Source organism: Carcharhinus amblyrhynchos, chromosome 4 (assembly GCF_965287045.1).
Source record: "Carcharhinus amblyrhynchos chromosome 4, sCarAmb.v2.hapA, whole genome shotgun sequence".
NCBI lineage: Eukaryota > Metazoa > Chordata > Chondrichthyes > Carcharhiniformes > Carcharhinidae > Carcharhinus > Carcharhinus amblyrhynchos.
Window position 1 is genome coordinate 50,724,560 of NC_137327.1, and position 19,135 is coordinate 50,743,694.

Sequence of the window (19,135 nt, forward strand, 5' to 3'; positions counted from 1 at the left end):
GTCCACTTTCATCTTCTGAAGGCGTCAGAAGAGCAACAAGTGGTGGTATTAACTTGCCCTTCGGAGAAGAAAATGATGACACCATGTGATGTTCAGAGAATTCCCAAGCAACAAAAGTTTAAAGGGAACTTTGGGTCAAGGAGTTTGGTCACCATTTCCTTTTGCATGCTCTTCATCTTCTGTGACTTCAAAGATCCAGGTTGATGTGGTTCAAGTGATGCCAGCAGGGACTGTAGTAGTTAGATGCCTCGTCTACTCTTCAGGTATTTGTTACCCCAAACAGAACATTCAACCTTTCAGAAATAGGTTTGGAGAAGCATGTTAAAGAGGATAAAACTGGTCTATGAACATTCCACTCGCTATGGAGGTTGTGAAGGGTACACCTCACATCACGGTTTTTGAAATTTTTATTCTGAACAAGGAGAGATGGTTGATATTCCTAGGGTAGTGAGAATTCCACTGCTTCAAGATATTGGCAGAATTTTCTTAAAAACATTTTAAGAGTAAAATGGGCAAGAAAACGGGAGGCATTTTGGTATTTTTTCCAGCAAGGTAAAAGGTAAATTATGGCAATTTACGGCATTGTATGCAATACAGAGGCAGTAATATGAATCCCGGGCGAGGATGGTGTTAGAGTCTCAGCTTGCCTGTGAGGCTGGCTGCTGAGCTCTAGGGGCCATGATGTGGATATGCCGGCATTGGACTGGGGTAAACACAGTAAAAAGTCTGGCAACACCAGGTTTAAGTCCAATCAATTTATTTGATAGCAAACTCACTAGCTTTCGAGGTTACCCTCTTCGTCACCTGATGAAGAGGGTAACCTTGAAAGCTAGTGAGTTTACTATCAAATAAATCGGTTGGACTTAACCTGGTGTTGTCAGACTTTTTACTGAGCTCTAGGGGCACCATTTCACAGGTGCGCTGTTAGCGCGAGTGGGCAAAACGACCGCGATGGACCCAGGGTGTAGTTCAATAACGGCACAGCTTTATTTTCTTTTACATCGACAGAGGTGCAGTCAGGACATACAATCAAACTGTCCCGAAAGCACTCTAAAGGTCCGCCGCAACGGGCTATAGTTGTACCTGAACATCGGTGTAGTATGCGATTCAAATGCTAATACTTTATTTACAGTATTCGACTTTAGCCATCCTGTCTCGAAGTTTTCGAGTGTTAGAACGATTGTTTTAAGTACGTGTTAATCGTTTTTGTCTGATTGGTTATTAATGGTCTAGAATCTCTGGGGTTTGAACAATGGGTGTGTGATTGATCTCAAAGAGTTTGAGGGGCCAGGGACGTTTCTTTAGCTATGCTAATTTTTAGGTGTCTCCATAGGTTATTTGACTGGTTTAGAAGTGCTGATTTGGTGGGGTGGGGATGTGTTTTTTGATTTAGTTCCTGTAGGTGCCATCCTGTCCAGTTTCCCTTGTGTGCTAGCCCTCATTTGCATTCTAAAAGCATGCTCTTGCCTGCTAATCTGTGTCTGTTACTTTGTGATTTTTAGTGGAGAAGCTCTGAGCGTAATTTTAGCCTGCTTCCATATTGTGCGCCCAATTTCATAAAATTTGTTGTCCGATAACAGCGCCAACTTCCCAGTGCACTGTGTACTGTGAGATGTCACCTCCACGGACATTGCCCCCATTCCCCATGGATATCACCTCCTCACCCTTCCAATCGTCACCATGGCCAATTGCACCCAACCGTTTGCACCCTCCCCTATTGTTGCCCGGCCCATCAACTGCCACCCACTTTCCTACTCCCTTTCAGAGCTCCACCCCATCATGGCCCTGCCTTCCTCAGTCCCGACCCCCGTCAGACCCCACCCCATCAGGCACTGCCCCTCAGGCCTTACCACCCTGACACTGCCTAGAGCCCAGTGGGCAGTGCCAAGGTGCCAGGCTGGGTGCAAACAGGACAGTGACCATGTTTAAAGAAAGCATTTTAATTTGAAATAATAATAAACAAAGAAATTCTGCCAGTTCAAGATTTAATATGCATCTAAAAATGTAATCAATTTCATAATAAATCATTTAAGTCTCAAACAGTTCCTTAATTCTTAAAATACAATTCACCAATATACCACAATAAAGATTCTATTATAGTTTCAATATTTCACACCAAATACGTAATAACAAAATAATTATTTATTGCATGAAGATGGAGCAGTTTTTTTTGACAAAGCTCACAAGTAACAGCCAATGCACTCAAGAACTTCTGAAATCAATGGTTTTTGAGCAAACAGTAATGGAAGTAATCAAAACTCACTCTCTAAGTTTTCACACCCTCCAGGAAATAATTATGATTAAAAACCCTTACTGATCACAGATGAAGTAAGTCAAAAGTAGTGAGATTTTTCATATGGTATCTGTAACTCATCCATGTCTCATGTGTGTAGCAAACAGCTGGGAGACTGTACTGAATTTCATAGAGTGTCTGTCAGATTTCCAAAGGTGGACACACATTGACTCCTTATCTGGTTATTGAGATAAGCTTTTTCTTATTTGCACATACCCTTTCTGATCAATGAGGTCATATTGCAGAGCATATAATGAAGGGAGCTGAAATATGACAATCAGTTATATACTGTTTTTGAGGCCTATGGGTGGAGTACAAGGCAGCAGATCCCACATTGTGGTCATCACCTCAATGCAGTTACTGAAACAACAAATGGGATCATGATCTCCTCCTCCTCTGAGACTGCACTGACCCTGATGCTGAAGCCCAGGTAGTGTCTTCTCCTGCCCTTACGCTTTTCATCTCTTACTCTCTCTTGGCCTCTGTTGTTTAACTATGGCCTTTCTGAGTCCAAATCCTAGCTCTGAGGAGTGTTCTGGGCTTCAACATCAGCCACCTCAAGAACCTCAACCTGATCTTCTGCTTCTCACTGACCAAGGTCTATAAACTGCAGCAGCTGAGATGAAGTAGTGAGCTGGAGAGTATGTAAATTAACACTTTCAATAAGTACTTCAAAAACACAGGTTTTCATATTTATATAGTGGGTGGGATTCTCTGACCTCCTAGCTGCATGTTTCTCAGCGTGAGGTGACGTGCCATTCATTGGCGGCGGGATTCTCTGGTTCTACCACTGTCAAAGGGATTTCCATCGAACCCACCCCATGCTGCTGGGAAATCCGCAGGGGGGGTGGTGAGGTGTTCTGCTGGCAGAACCAAAGAACCCCACTGGCGTGAATGGCCAGAGAACTCTGGCTAATGTATTTTATGTTGACCTATAGTAAGTGCACATTAATAATTATATATTAAATGCTACAATGTTGTTTTATTACCGTTTTGCGTTTGTTGGCATCTGGGGTCAAGTTAATTTTCTAGTACCAAAATGGGGTTTGGGAAGAACTGATAAAGACCCTAATTTTCCCTCAAGCCTGTAGGTCTTTGCGGATACTAAATTCTTGTCTGCAATCACCTGGGTGTGTTCCACAGCCTCAAGAAAAAATGCAGATTATAGATGATGTTACTTTTTTAGATGTGTGCATCCAGTTCAAGTTGAATATCTTGATAGATCTGCTATATCTGGTTTCAGCAAGCAAAGCAGCAAAAACGAGAGTGTTCAAATTAGTCTTGTAGCACTGCCTTACAGCATCTCAAATCTCAAATGGCTCAGGTGTAATCTGTTATGAAATCTCAGTAGACCTTAGATCTGTGATTGAATGGTCAAATACATACAGATCTAGTTCCTCATCTTCTATTAACATCAGAACATGGATTACTTTAAAAATACACGGACTAAAATATAAGCCAAGAAATGCTTTCATTATTAGAATTCTTAAATATTATCAATTATTGTAACCAATGTTTTATCATGGCAATTCTACCACATCAGATCAGCCAGACAGTAATGATTGATATAGCAATTATATCGCTTCTCATCAAATAGATAATTTACATAAAATCTTCTGAGGAAATTATCACCAAGGTTGTGTCATGACTTCATATGTAATCACAATAACTGTTGCTCTATCTGAACATTGGCCACTGGTTATAAAGTTATAAGTCAGTAACATGATCAGTAATTAAATACAACCCTGATTAAAGCAAGATGCATGTGTACAAAATTATCACAATGTCTGAATCAACCACACATGAAAATCAAAGTTATGTCAAATATATTTTCTTTACTAAAGGCTATTAAAGTATATTCTATTTATGCATTTCTATTACTTTGCATTAAAATATTTTTAAAAGCAATGTCACACAAGTTAGGGTTAGGGATGACATGAGCATCCTTTTCCATATCCTTTTCATCTAACTTTTTCAGTATATAGTTCCAGGATTCTTGCACAATCAGCTTCTATACAACTCGTGTCTTAAATATCTGTAACATAATTTGGAATTATTTGGTCGCATATTAGGGAACATGGAATGGGTGACTTTCTGCCTTTAACGTTCCCAGTGCAGAGCTTCATGTGCCAGATTCACAAATCAGGAGCGGGGGGGGCGATTCTCCCAAAAATATTCCAAAGTGTTGAATTCACGGGAAAACTAGTATAATTCATGATTGTTTTTTCAGTGGGAATTCAGACTAGAATCTCTGTGCAATGCAGAGGTCACAAGTGTGATTGTCATCAGATTTCTGGGGGCAGGGCCTATTCACGCTGGAGAGGCCAAAACCAGTGGGTCTCTGCACATTCGCATTGGCCCCGAAGTGTCAGCCTCTCATTTGCTGGTCAGCGCAATTGGAAATCAGGTACAATAAGCCACAATCAATTTTCTATAAATGATGGAGAGTTATGGGGCATGCCCTGATTGCTCTCTATGTGGATCTGGTGTGTGAAGCTCTGCAAAGGGGACACTGAAGATGAAAATTTAACATTGGTCTTCAAATAGGTAGACATTCCAATGGGCCTTAGTAGCTAGTTCTACTTCTGTTTGTTTTTGATGTCTCGCCTGCCGTGTTAACGGATGATCGTATTAACATACAGTACCACAGGAATATGAAAAACCCTGCAAGGAAAAGAAACTATGTAAGGAATTTTTATTAATGTTTATATGAATTATGTTAGTCTTTTGTGAATATATTTCTAGTTATGAGTAATTGCAAAGCTTTATAATTAATTTAGAGATGGCTAGTGTTAATTTAGTGGGCTACAGCAAGGGATGTTGTCCATAAATGTATTTACACAAGTAAATTAATTTTATTAATCTCATTATTCTCCATACCAAGAAGGATGGCCTGATGATTTTCTCTCTCATGTCTGCCAATGTCATTGTCTAATTGCCTAACCTGAGACACATCAGACTGACCCAGGTTTTGCAAATTTCTCTCCCTCTCTTTGGAGAATCATGAGAATTCGCCTTGATCGCTATAGAGTTGAGGAACTTGACGTGTGAGAAATGATAGATGCAAACCTATAGCCAACTACTGTGTCATTTCATCAACTCAATTAATTGCACTCTGCTCCAGTTGTAACAAAGGCCGCTAATTTGTCAGGAAGTCTGACGACAGCAAAGTATTTAACTATTGAAATTGTAAGTTTATCTGGTGAATGCAAATAATGCCAGTGGTATCTTACTAACCTTGCAGAGGGTTGAAGATGCAGAACAGGTACAGTGCAGGTACATTCTGAGATCCATATGAGAAAAAAGCTATGCCATAGGTTATACCCAGTAGACAGGTCAGGCCCAGTATGGTGAATATACTCTTTTTATCAGCTCCTTTCAATCTGATCACCTTTACACACAGAACTATCATCATGGTTGTATTACCCAGGAATACAAGTGCGAAATAGGCAATAATTGTAACGTAAGACACAATATCGTTTGTTATCCAACACCTGTTGTGAGAACATGAAAGTGATTTCATAGATATACAGAAAAATACCACAAGAAGAATTTATGCAGAAACAATGGCTTAATTTTCACTGAAAGTGAAAAGTGCACATTTCAATTGATCAACCCTCCTTACACGGAGAAATTACTTTTGAGCAGGGTGTTGCCTGGGCTGGAGAGATTTAGTTATGAAGGGAGATTGGATAGACTGGGGTTGCTTCCCTTGAGCAGAGGAGAGACTGGGGGGGGTCATGATTGAGATGTATAACATTAGGAGGGGCATAGATAGAGTAAACAGGAAGAAACATCGCCCTTGATGGAGGAATCAATGACCAGGGGCATAGATTTAAGGGAAAAGAAGGGAGGTTTAGAGGGGATGTGAGGACAAACCTTTTCATCCACAGGCTGGTGGGAGTCTGGAACTCACTGCCTGAAAGGGTGCTGGAGGCAGAGACTCGCATAACATTTAAAAATCATAGAATGCCAAAGTACAGAAGGAGGCCATTCAGCCCATAGGGTCTGCATCAATCACAATCCCTCCCAGGCCATTTTCCCTTAACACCATTATTTACCCTGCTAAACCCCTGACACCATGGGGGCAATTTACATTGACTAATCAAACTAACCTGCACATTTTTGGACTGTGGGAGGAAACCAAAGCACCCGGATGAAACCTATGCAGACATGGGGAGAACATGCAGCCTCTGCACAGACAGTGACCCGAGACCAGAATTTAACCCAGGTCTCTGGCGCTGTGAGGTAGCAGTGCTAACCAGTGTGCCACCCTAAGTATTTAGATGCGCACTTGCGATGCCAAGGCATACAAGGCCATGGGCCATGTGCTGGAAAATGGGATTAGAATAGTTAGGCAGTTGTTTTTGACTAGTGCAGACATGATGGCCCTAAAGGCCTTTTCTGTGCTGTAGATCACTATGAGTCTATGACACTATTACACTCACTGTATCTCTTTGCCTGTTATTTTAACTGCGTGAGGTAAACATACTCATGTAAATTTCTGTCTGTACTGTTTTAACAAAATCATTGATTATTTCAGAAATTCAAATGTGGAGTCAAATAATTTTGATTTTGATTTGATTTGATTTATTATAGTCACATGTATTAGCATGTATGCAGTGAAATGCATTGTTTCTTGCGTGCTATACAGACAAAGCATACCATTCATAGAGAAGGAAACGAGAGAGTTTAGAATGTAGTGTTATAGCCATAGCTAGGGTGTAGAGAACGATCAACTTACTGCAAGGTAAGTCCATTCAAAAGTCTGATGGCAGCAGGGAAGAAGAGTCAGTTGGTACGTGACTTCAGACTTTTGTATCTTTTTCCCAAAGGAAGAAGGTGGAAGAGAGAATGTCCAGGGTGTGTGGGGTCCCTAATTATGCTGGCTGCTATGCCGAGACAGCAAGAAGTATAGACACAGTCAATGAATGGGAAGCTGGCTTGTGTGATGGATTGGGCTACATTCACGATCTTTTGTTGTTCCTTGCAGGCTTGGGGGAGCAGGAGCCATACCAAGGTGTGATACAGCCAGAAAGAATGCTTTCTATGGTGCATCTGTAAAAATTGGTGAGAGTCGTAATTACCTTAGTCTTCTGAGAAAGTAGAGGAGTTGGTGGGCTTTTTTAATTATGGTGTTGGCATAATTATCATCAGACCAAATGTTGCCTGGTTTGGATGCATTCCAGTTTACTGAGGGGAGGAATTGTGGAAATTGCAGAGGATCTAAACCCATTCTTGCTGTTCTTGGATATAGAATTGGTGAGAGAGGCCAGGAGTATTGAACATGTTGCAGGCCTCTCTAAAATAAAAGAGAGGCTTTGCCTGGTAACTCCAGGCCAGCAGCTTCATGATTAAAACATTTATATTCATTGGAATTTGGTAAACACATGCAATCATAAATGAAAGTCAACAGGTAATTTAGACCATTTGTTTAAGATCACTGTTGTTTGGCTAACTTAATCAAATTCTTTGATGAAATAACAGTAAGGGGTGATGAGGGAAAATGCAAAAGCCAAAAAAAAACACATAATAGATTTCTTGATAAAATTGAAACCCGTGGGATTAGAATGGGACAGTCACATCAAGAATACAAAATTAGGTAATAAGAAGCAGAGAGTAATAATGAAGGACAGCAAAACAGACTGGAGGGAAGGATACATTAGTGTTCCTCAGTATGGGGACCACTGCTCTTTTTAATATATATTAATGACCTAAACTTATAGAATCATAGAATCCCACAGTGCAGAAGAAGGCCATTCAGCCCATTGAGTCTGTACCAACCACAATCCTACCCAGGCCCTATCCCCATAACCCCATGTATTTACCTTAGCTAGTCCTCCTGACATTAAGGGGCAATTTAGCATGGCCAATCCACCTAACCCACACATCTTTGGACTGTGGGAGTAAACCTACGCAGAGCACCCAGAGGAAACCTATGCAGACACAGGAAGAACATACACATTCTGCACTGATAGTGGGAATAGAACCCAGATCCCTGGCGCTGTGAGGCAGCAGTGCTAACCGCTATAACTTGGGTACAGAGAACTTAATTTCAATGTTCACACTTAACAGGTGGAGAAGATGCTTCCTGTTGTGAGAGAATCTAAAACCACATGTCATTGTTTAAAACTAAGGGGCTGACCTTTGAAAATGGAGATGAACATAGAACATAGAACATAGAACATTACAGCGCAGAACAGGCCCTTCGGCCCACGATGTTGCGCCGACCAGCTTTTAAAAAAAAAACAACACTAACCCACTAATCTAAACCAATCCCATTTCGTCCATAAACCTATCCACAGATCTCTTAAACGCCCCCAAACTAGGTGCATTTACAACTGCAGCTGGCAGGGCATTCCAGTCCCTCACCACCCTCTGGGTAAAGAACCTACCCCTGACATCAGTCCTATAACTACCCCCCCTTAATTTAAAGCCGTGCCCCCTCGTGCTAGCTTTCTCCATCCTAGGGAAAAGGCTATCACTATCCACCCTGTCTAAACCTCTAATCATCTTATATGTTTCATTAAGGTCCCCTCTTAGCCGCCTTCTTTCCAGCGAAAACAACCCCAAATCTCTCAGTCTCTCCTCATAGGATCTCCCCTCCATACCAGGCAACATCCTGGTAAACCTCCTCTGCACCCTCTCCAAAGCCTCTACATCCTTCCTGTAATGTGGGGACCAGAACTGCACACAATACTCCAAGTGCGGCCGCACCAGAGTTGTGTACAGTTGCATCATGACGCTGCGACTCCTAAATTCAATCCCCCTACCAATAAACGCCAAGACACCGTATGCCTTCTTAACAACCTTATCTACTTGATTCCCAACTTTCAGGGATCTATGTACACATACACCTAGATCCCTCTGCTCCTCCACACTATTCAAAGTCCTCCCGTTAGCCCTATACTCAACACATCTGTTATTCCTACTGAAATGAATTACCTCACACTTCTCCACATTAAACTCCATCCGCCACCTCGCGGCCCAGCTCTGCAACCTTTCTAAGTCACCCTGCAAACTATGACACCCTTCCTCACAATCTACCACACCTCTGACTTTGGTGTCATCAGCAAACTTACTAATCCACCCAACTATACCCTCATCCAGATCATTAATAAAAATTACAAACAGCAGTGGCCCCAAAACAGATCCCTGAGGCACACCACTCGTAACCGAACTCCATGACGAATATTTACCATCAACCACCACCCTCTGTCTCCTATCTGCTAGCCAATTCCTGATCCAATTACCTAGATCACCCCCAATCCCATACATCTGCATTTTCTGCAGAAGCCTACCATGGTGAACCTTATCAAACGCCTTACTAAAATCCATATACACCACGTCAACTGCCTTACCCCTATCCATCTCTTTGGTCACTTTCTCAAAGAACTCGATAAGGTTAGTAAGGCACGACCTACCCGCTACAAAACCATGCTGACTGTCTCTAATCAATTCATTACTCTCCAAATAACTATAAATCCTGTCTCTAATAATCCTTTCCAAAACCTTACCCACCACAGAAGTAAGACTCACCGGTCTATAATTCCCAGGGAAGTCTCTGCTCCCCTTCTTAAACAATGGGACAACATTTGCTGTCCTCCAATCTTCCGGTACTATACCAGAGACCAACGACGACCTGAAGATCAGAGCCAGAGGCTCCGCAATCACCTCTCTTGCCTCCCAGAGAATCCTAGGGTAAATCCCATCCGGACCAGATGAGGTGAAAGGTTTTCTCTCAGAGGGTGGTGAGTCTTTGGATCTCTTACTTGGAAGGGAGGTGGAAGCAGAGTGTTGAATAGTTGAAAATAGAGATGGGTAGATTCTTGGTAAGTAAGCTTATCTGGGATAGGCAGGATGCAGATCTGAGGTTACTATCAGATCAGCCAGGACATTATAGGCTGGCAAGGAAGCATTTGGAGAAGATACCGAGGGACAGGATATATGCATATTTGGAAGAAACTGCATTAGTTTGTGACAGGCAGTATGATTTTGTATGGGGAAAAGTCATGTCTCACCAATTTGACTGAGTTTTTTAGAGAGGTGACAAAGATAGTTGATGAGGGCAGAACTGTGGATGTAGTTTATGTGGGGTAGGATTCTCCTAAAAAACTTCTATGTGCCGAATTCACGTAAAAATGAGTAAATCCCGCTGAATTTTTAAAGGGATTTTCAAAATGAATCTCCCACATTCTGTGCATCAGAGAGAACCCTCACATGAATCCCATTAGAAATCAATGGGTGAGGACCATTCCCGCTGGAGAGACTGGGAGCACAGCGCTGAGCGGGCCACTGTGCATGCGCTGATCTGTCAGAGCTGAGATCAATGCAGGCACAGTAGCCTCATACTGCTGGCACCTCAATCGCTGGCCAGCTCAATCACTGTCCAACCCTGGGACCCTGGCGACCCCACAATACTGACTTGCAGAGCCGTCCGCCCTTCCCCCCAACCGATCACTGGCCTTCTGGACATGTCTGGGCCAGCCTTGCCCCTACTTCCTGCCCACCTCAATCCCACTAATGATATTTAAATAGTCTTTAATGTAATTTATTCAGATCCACACCAATTTCTGGCACAAAGTTAACAATGCCGGGAATCTAGCAGGCAGAGATGCGTGGAGGCCATGGTGCCCAGCAGGAAGCCTACTACGCAGCTTCCATTTATGTCTCCCATCCTGCTGTGCTGCGGGCTGGGAGAATTGCTGCCTTGAACTTTAGTAAGGCATTTGACAAGGTTCCACATGGCAGACTGATACAAAAACTGAAATCACATGGGATTCAGGATGGGTTGGCTAAACGGATACAGAATTGGCTTGGTCATACCTAACTCATACCTAAACTTGATCCTCCAAATTTAGAAGGCAGAGAGTAGAGGTGGAAGGGTGTTTTTCAGAATGGAGATCTGTAGTTATGGTGTTCCACAGGAATCAGTGTTAGGGCCTCTGTTATTAGTGATATATAAACAAATCTGGAGGAAAATGTGGGTAACCTGATTAATAAGTTTGCAGGTGACAAAAAGATTGGTGGAATTGCTGATAGTGCTGGGGAATGTCAGAGGATACACAGGATGTAAATAGATTGGATACTTGGGCACAGAAATGGCGGATCGAGTTTAATCTGGACAAATGCGAGGTGATGCATTTTGAAGGATCAAATTTAGGTGTGAATTATACTGTAAATGGCAGAGTCCTTGGGAACATTAACATACAGAGGGATCTGGGTGTGCAAGTCCACTGTTCCTAAAAGTGGCAACGCAGATGGCCAAGGTAATTAAGAAGGCACCTGGTATGCCTATCTTCATCAGCCAGGGCATTTCCCTGAGTTGGGAAATCATGTTGCAACTATATAAAACCATGGTTAGGCTGCATTTGGAGTATTGCATGCAGTTCTGGTCACCACACTGTCAGAAGGACATGGAACTTTTAGAGGGCATGCAAAGAAGATGAACATAAGAACATAAGAAATAGGAGCAGGAGTAGGCCATCTAGCCCTTCGAGCCTGCCCCGCCATTCAATAAGATCATGGCTGATCTGTCGTGGCTCAGTTCCACATTCCCGCCCTCTCCCCATAACCCTTAATCCCCTCGCTTATCAAAAACCCATCAACCCACGTCTTAAAAATATTTAGCAAGGCAGCCTCCACCACTTCAACGGGCAGAGAATTCCAGAGATTCACCAGCCTTTGAGTGAAAAAGTTCCTCCTCAACTCTGTTCTAAACCGCCTCCTCTTTATCTTGAGGCTGTGCCCCTTAGTCCTACTGTCCTTTCTGAGCGGGAAGAGTCTCTCCACCTCTATCCTATCCATCCCATTCATCACCCTATACGTCCCAATGAGATCTCCCCTCATTCTTCTAAACTCTAACGAGTACAAGCCTAGTTTATTCAGCCTCTCCTCATAGCTCAACCCCCTCAACTCCGGTATCAGCCTAGTAAACCTCCTCTGCACTCCCTCCAAGGCCAAAATATCCTTGCGTAAGTGTGGCGACCAAAACTGCACACAGTACTCCAGCTGCGGCCTCACCGGTGCCCTGTACAGTTGCAGCAAGACCTCCCTACTTTTATATTCAATCCCCCTCGCTATGAAGGCCAGCATCCCATTCGCCTTCCTGACCACCTGCTGCACCTGCAAGCTGGGTTTTTGCGACTCATGCACAAGGACCCCGAGGTCCCTCTGCACCGTCGCCTGCTGCAGTTTTTCTCCACGTAAGTAATAATCCTTCCTACCATTATTCCTACCAAAGTGGACCACCTCGCACTTGCCAACATTAAATTCCATTTGCCATTTCCTGGCCCATTCGCCCAGCCTATCTAGATCCTTCTGCAGACTCTCCACACCCTCCGCGCAATTCGCCGTTCCACCAATCTTGGTGTCACCAGCAGTGCACCAGGATGTTGCCTGATCTCGAGGGTATTGACGAGATGTTGAATAAACTATGATTGTTTTCACCGGAAAAACAGAGGATGAGGGGAGACCTGACAGAGGTCTACAAAATTATGAGAGGCATAGACAGGTTGGGTAGTCAGAGGCTTTTTCCCTGGGTGAAAGTGTCAATTACAAAAGGCACAGGTTCAAGGTGAGAAGGGGAAAGTTTAAGGCAGATGTGCAGGGGAAGTTTTTCACGCAGAGAGTGGTGGGTGCCTGGAATGCTCTGCCAGATGAGGTGGTGGAAGCAGACACGAGCAACATTTAAGCAGCAGCTGGACAGGAAGGGAATACAGGGATATGGACCGAGTAAGAGCAGAACTTTTTTTTTGTAGTTTAGTTAGGATATCATGATAGGCCCAGGCTTGGAGGGCCAAAGGGCTGAATGCCAACTTCTGCTCCTTGTTTGTATCTTGGTACAATTTGAAAAGGGTACTGGAAAAGAGAGAGATCTGGAGGTGTCGGCACACAATTCTTCGGCAAAGCTACTGAGAATCATTGATTAATTTTAAAAACGTTATTAAGAGAGCAAATGAAGTACAAAAGCAAGAGAATTATCTCAACACTTCATAAAACGCCCAGTTATAGCATTGCACTTCAGAAGGTATACCAAGAACTTGGAGAGGGTGCAGAAAGATTCACTGGAATTATATCAGAGATGAGTCAGTTCAGTTATGTGGAGAGAATGGAGCTGTTCTTCTTACAGCTGGGATGATTAAGAGGAGATTTGATGAGGTGTTCTAGATAGAGTAGATAAATATAAACCTGTGGAAGAAGGGTCAATACCAGAGGTCACAGGTTCAAGGTAACTGGCAAAAGAATCTGGGCAACGCGAGGAAACAAATTCACATTTGGTGTTATCATGATTCTGATATAGTGATAGGAGCAGAGAGTGACTTTCAAAAGCAAATCTGGTGAATACTCAAAATGGAAAGGTCTTCAGGGAAAAGAATATGAAAGTAGGATTAATTGGATACATTCATCAAAGGAGCTTGCACAGGAATGATGAGTCAAATGGCCTTCCATATGGTACATTTAGTGATTCTGCAACTGCAATGTTGAAACTTACATATAAATAGGGTTGTGATTAGTGGAGTTATAATTGTCATTGACAGGTATCACATGCCGACCATAAAAGTCTATATTTATTCCAGCGGTGATGAAAAGTACAGCAGCGGGAATGCCTGGGAATACATAGGAACATGGTTACAAAGAGTTATCGCAAATGAAATTGTTGTATGCCAGCAGCAAAATATGGGGTCAGAGAGAATTGACAATTTTGATGTTTCACTGTGTCTGAGCCTATTCCACAGAAGTGTTTAGCGTGATTGTTTACATGCCATTCAGAGAATTGTCTCCTCATCTCATTGCTGTTTTGCTTGGCTTGAATTGAAAAATCTTGGCAATATTTTTCAAATGAACAGAAAGTACAATCTGACACAGCACATAACAGACTGCTGTTTCATTCCGAGCCCCTGTTGTGCAACTGGCCTGCACTAATTTCATTTGTGCAATTATATTCCAATATGCTGGAGTGTCAGTCAAACAGACAGGTCACTTATGTCAAGACACAGACTTTCTATTTCTGCGAGACATATTCTGCCAGGCAGGACTTCTGCTCACCACAGAAATGACCCTGATTCTGCCTTCTGGGTAATAGGAATGTGATGATGTGGAGATGCCAATGTTGGACTGGGGTAAATACTGTAAGAAATCTCACCAGGTTAAAGTCCAACAGATTTATTTGGTAGCAAATACCACTATATAGGAACGTGCGCAGAGGTGACTGGACCCGATCTACTCTTCAGGATCCACTACAGATTGGGGAAGGAAATTTGGTGTCAGAGTCCTTGGACTCCTGATATCACAACAAGACAATGGCAGCTCTCAAACTCTCTGAAGGGAAAGTGCTCTTTTGTTCAAAGTGTTGGGCTGCTAATGGGCCTGTGCATGGCCAATGCTCTGAGAATCTTCATATGTCCCTTCACAATGATATGAGGAGAACCACTCCCTCAACTTTTCAGCACTGGATGCTGAGGCCTCTCATCCAGAAACTCAGGGAGTGATCTTGAGTCCACTCTCTGTGCGTGAGAATGGTGGCAGGGGCTCAAGATCTGGCGAAACCGAAAAATTGCAAATCTCACAATGAGATCATGGGATCTGATTTTCGCTGCACCTCGCGTGTGACATGATCTGGCCCATAATGGATGTGAGTTTGATTTTAATACATTACACATAATTATACACCCTCCCCTTGCCATATAGTTCCCTCTTGGTGTATTTTCAACCCTCGTGGTTCACAGCAGGTTCACCCAGATGTGAACCTGTTGTGGGGATACCCAGGAGGTGCAAAGGTGAGTTTAGCACCCTGGTGGAGAGGAATATGGTGTTACAGTGCCCTGGCTATGCCCATAGCACTGCCACTTGGCACATGTTGGCACTGCCACACTGGCAACATGTCAACCTGGCTGTGCCAACATGACAGTGCCAACATCTGCTTAGGGAAAGTGCCTGGGGAGAACCCCAATGGAAGTCTCATTGGGGAGGGAGCCATCTATTTGTGGTGGGGGGGAGCAGACATGGGGGTTGGGGATGCCAGCGATGTTCAGGGATTCATGTGGAGGTGGTGGTGATGCTGGTATTGGCTAAGGCGAAGGGCAGAGAGTTGCAGGCATTGACTCTGACGGGGGAAGGGGTGCAATGTTGGTGATGTTTGGGGGGGTGTTGGCTTTGATTGCAGGGGGTGGGGTGGAGCCCCTGAGACCTTCGTGGTGGGGTGGGGGTGTGGGGGGAGGTTATCTTTTCCTTTGATCAAGGCGCCCTTTAAAAATGGTGCTCTGATCTCAGTGCAGTCGGCTTTGCCGGCATGATTAGACCCTTCCCCTCAACTTCTTAACATGAAACACGCCCACCTCTTCTTTACTGACAAAGTGTCACAGGATCTGAAGAGAATCACACCAGTTTGCAGTCAGATTTTGACACTTCTTGCCATTATTTGGGAAGATTAGACCCACAGTACTGCTAGAGAAACCTCCTTAATTAATTAAAGGAAAAAAGCACGCTCTAGTATATTATATGATTAACCCTCCTTTCAGAAGGTGGTCTCTGTACCATTTCTATTCTTCAAATCAATCAGTCGTATGACCTCTTTGAACAAGTTGCTCATTCAGGGAAATTTCATAATGTCTTTGTGACGACCTGGAAGTAAACCTGGACCGTCAGAAATAACTTCCATTCGCATCCTTCTTCTCTGGGTTTCAATTCAATTCACTTGCTAACTGTGATTCCTATTCTGGAGCCAAGTTTGATCAGCGAACATTTTTGGCCTGAAATTTCACCTGGGACTGGATGTCCGAAATCCCCAAAGAATAACTTTTAAACTTTTGTTCTTTTTCTTATAGTAAAGAAATAATAATTATGGCCATTGAGGATCAAACCATGCACACAACTTAGCAACAGGATGCCTCATACTCACCCCAACCAACAAGGCAGAGCTTCAGCATATAGCACTTAATGTAAGTGTTGAACACTTTGACTAGCATGAGGTAGAGATGAAATGCTTCAATTCCCATCCATGTAAAACTGCAAAGCAGTGAATAATGCAGCAAGATAGCCATGACTTTACAGAAACTGCCTGTTCTAATAGAACGGAGCCATACGTTGGTTAAAAAGGTCACATTCAGAAGAAACAAGGCAGCACTGAGATTCACATGGATCTGGATGGAAAATTCCTTGTGTCTTTCTCTGAATGAGTAAAAAAGCCTCAAGGTTAAAAAGACATTGGAGAGACATCATGCAACCTGATAACATCACATAGACCTAGCTTTGGAAGGTTTCCCATGTCTAGGGAGGCATGAAGCAGACAATGCACATGCTTAGGTCCATTTCTATAGCTTGCATTTCCTGAAACAGGTCACTCAAGCTAGAGGCAATAGCCTGAGAGACCAACTCTGCATGAGCGAGGCTGACAAGGAGATTCTCCCACCACCCTGTCATTGGCATAATGCTAGCATTTGCAGGCTATTAATTATCCTGTTTGATCAGGTTATGAACACATCTTCCTTGATCATCAAGCCTTGGAGTGTGATTTGAACCCAGGGATCTGCTGCCCATTACATCCTGGCACCTTCTCTTAACATCACATAATGAATTACAAAAGCACATCAGCTCACTTCTTGGCCACAGTATTCTCAGAACAAACACATCGACAGGCTGCTTTGTTTCATATATCTACAACACATGAGCTCTATCCCCAAGGAGTAATTTGTCCTGTATTTTGATTGCACTGCCAGTTCATTTAGAATGATCTCAACATGACATTATAGCTCTGGTGCCAGATACTCTTACCTGAGAATATAATGGATAAGTAAAGTAATTGTTGTGAAAATGGCAGAAAGACCACAACCAATCTGTGTGATATATGTTAACGATATCAATGTCTTCTTATCCAAGGATTGGTTCCTGTTGAGTTGCTTTAGAGAAGAAAAGGGTTAGTATTATTATGATGAATGGGTAGGTTTTCTTTTAAATGAGTAACACTATTTCCTTTCCAGATATTTACTCCTTGACACCTGCTTGAGTGCCCTTGTGATGTCAACTTTTCCCCTGCTGCGAGGTAACATGAATATCATCTCTGGCCAAGTGTATTTGAAGCTGGCTATAACAACGTCCACACTTTGGACAATTCTCACTCCTGCTCGGAGGTGCTTGGTTTCCACATAATGCCAGGACAGCATGTCTGTGATTAGATATCCAGCACCAGGAAACTTATAGGGAGAGGGAGACACTGTTTAGTATTCTACTGTACAATGTTTTACTTTATGGAATTAATTCTGAGGTTGCTAGGAAAAGCCAACATTCATTGCCCATCCTTCATTGCTCTGTGCAATTGAAAATCTCACAAAGGCACTTCAGATGGCAGTTAAGAGATAACCACATTGGTGTGTGCTTGGAATGACATAAAATACAGACTAAGTAAGGAAGGCAAGTTTCCTGAATTGCCTAATGAATATTGGTTAACCAGGTACAATAATAAATGGGAATGAAGGCGCATGAATAACGTCTCAGCCTGTTGCAAAAGTAAATGAGACAACAGAATTTATGGTTGGAAAAAGTAGACATAAAACCAAATGTGCTGAGCATACCTTGTACGAGGCCTTGATCTGGCCGCATCTAGATTATTTTGTTAGGTTTGGCTCCCTCAGGTAGTAAGGAAAATTGAGTCCTTGGAAGTGGTTCAGTGGAAAGCTACTTGATTGATACCTAGGTCAGGGACCTCTTAGATATTGTAACAAAATGAGCAAGCTAGGTGTTTTTGACTTTGGTAAAGTGTGTACTTTAAAGGGATATGGTGAAGCCTGGTGACTTGCTCAGTGCTCTCCCACTCTGCCACTTAATGGATTTGGGAGGAAACAAACATTCCTGCACATGAATGGAGTTTCCACTGCATTGCTGGAAAAGTTATGGAGCAGAGCAGGAGCAGATTTGATGGAATTTCCAGCTACTATCTTCACAGTCATGAAGGGATAGGCAACGGAAGACGAGGAGGTGGGGTGGAAATGGCAAGTACAATGGGACTTATCAGTACAAGTTATAAAGGTAAAGATTTAGATTAGAAACTCAGAAACAATTCTCTTCACAGGAGTTGTCATTCTCTGGAATAAATCACCAGCACACATGAAGAGTGTGTGATTTCTTGCAAACATTCCAAATGGAACTGGGTTCTGCGAGTGGAAAATATCTCCAGTTGTCCAAGGCGTGCGGATTAATAGGGATTGTGACACCAATTGTCATTGTCTTGAGGAACTTGCTTTTAGTCTGTGGGAGTTTGAAGAAACTTCTCAAAGAGTTTTCATCCCTAAATTAGGATTTTATTTAATTATTTTGTGCTTCCCTGAGAAGATTGTGTGGCCCTGGAGGAAAGAGATTGTTGGGGGCGGAGGAGAATGGGTTTAATGCTGTGAGCAGCTCACTCCATGTTGGGATGGGTTCATCTTATAGACCAGGTGGTCTTTCATATCCTTTTTTTAACTTGATGTATAATGAAGGATGATCACTTTGCTGTTCACAGCGAAACTGGAATGGGATAAAAGACACACAACATTGTATTCCATTATACCAACCATCAAGACAGCAAAGAAAGTCAGGTGATTGCATCGGCATATGGTTTGATCATCTGTATTTTCTGTTGTACACCCCGATTCATTCCAGTGTCCGATAGTTGTGTTCCCTGCAATGGAAAGTTACTCACTGAGAAATTGCTTCTTGATTTCAACATGAATGAAATATTTGATAAAAGTGATTCCTTTTATTACCATTTTGTTTTACATCCCAGAAGACACATTTTAGGATGGACTTTCTCTAAAGTGAAAAAGATTAACAAGAATTCTTTACTGCCTTTAACAGAAATAATTCCTT

General features: G+C 42.8%; 1 protein-coding gene across 1 annotated transcript; it reads right to left on the reverse strand.

Moving 5' to 3' along the window:
* Positions 1–1,914: 1,914 nt before the first annotated feature.
* LOC145342581 (adhesion G-protein coupled receptor G2-like) lies at positions 1,915–19,073 on the reverse strand. The gene is made up of 7 exons (XM_080188134.1): positions 19,033–19,073; positions 18,841–18,947; positions 17,066–17,190; positions 16,194–16,462; positions 13,788–13,902; positions 5,531–5,787; positions 1,915–4,957 (listed from the first exon to the last, which is right to left on the reverse strand). The coding sequence occupies exons 2-7, from the start codon at positions 18,841–18,843 to the stop codon at positions 4,860–4,862; spliced, it is 867 nt and encodes a 288-aa protein (XP_080044260.1). The 5' UTR covers positions 18,844–18,947; positions 19,033–19,073; the 3' UTR covers positions 1,915–4,859.
* Positions 19,074–19,135: the final 62 nt, after the last annotated feature.

Coding starts and splice junctions, on each gene's coding strand:
- LOC145342581 (XM_080188134.1), bottom strand. Junction 16,463..17,065: donor CTTATCCATTATATTCTCAG/GTAAGAGTATCT, acceptor TTACTCATTCAG/AGAAAGACACAAGGAATTTT. Junction 4,958..5,530: donor CATCTTCAACCCTCTGCAAG/GTTAGTAAGATA, acceptor TTTTCCTTGCAG/GGTTTTTCATATTCCTGTGG.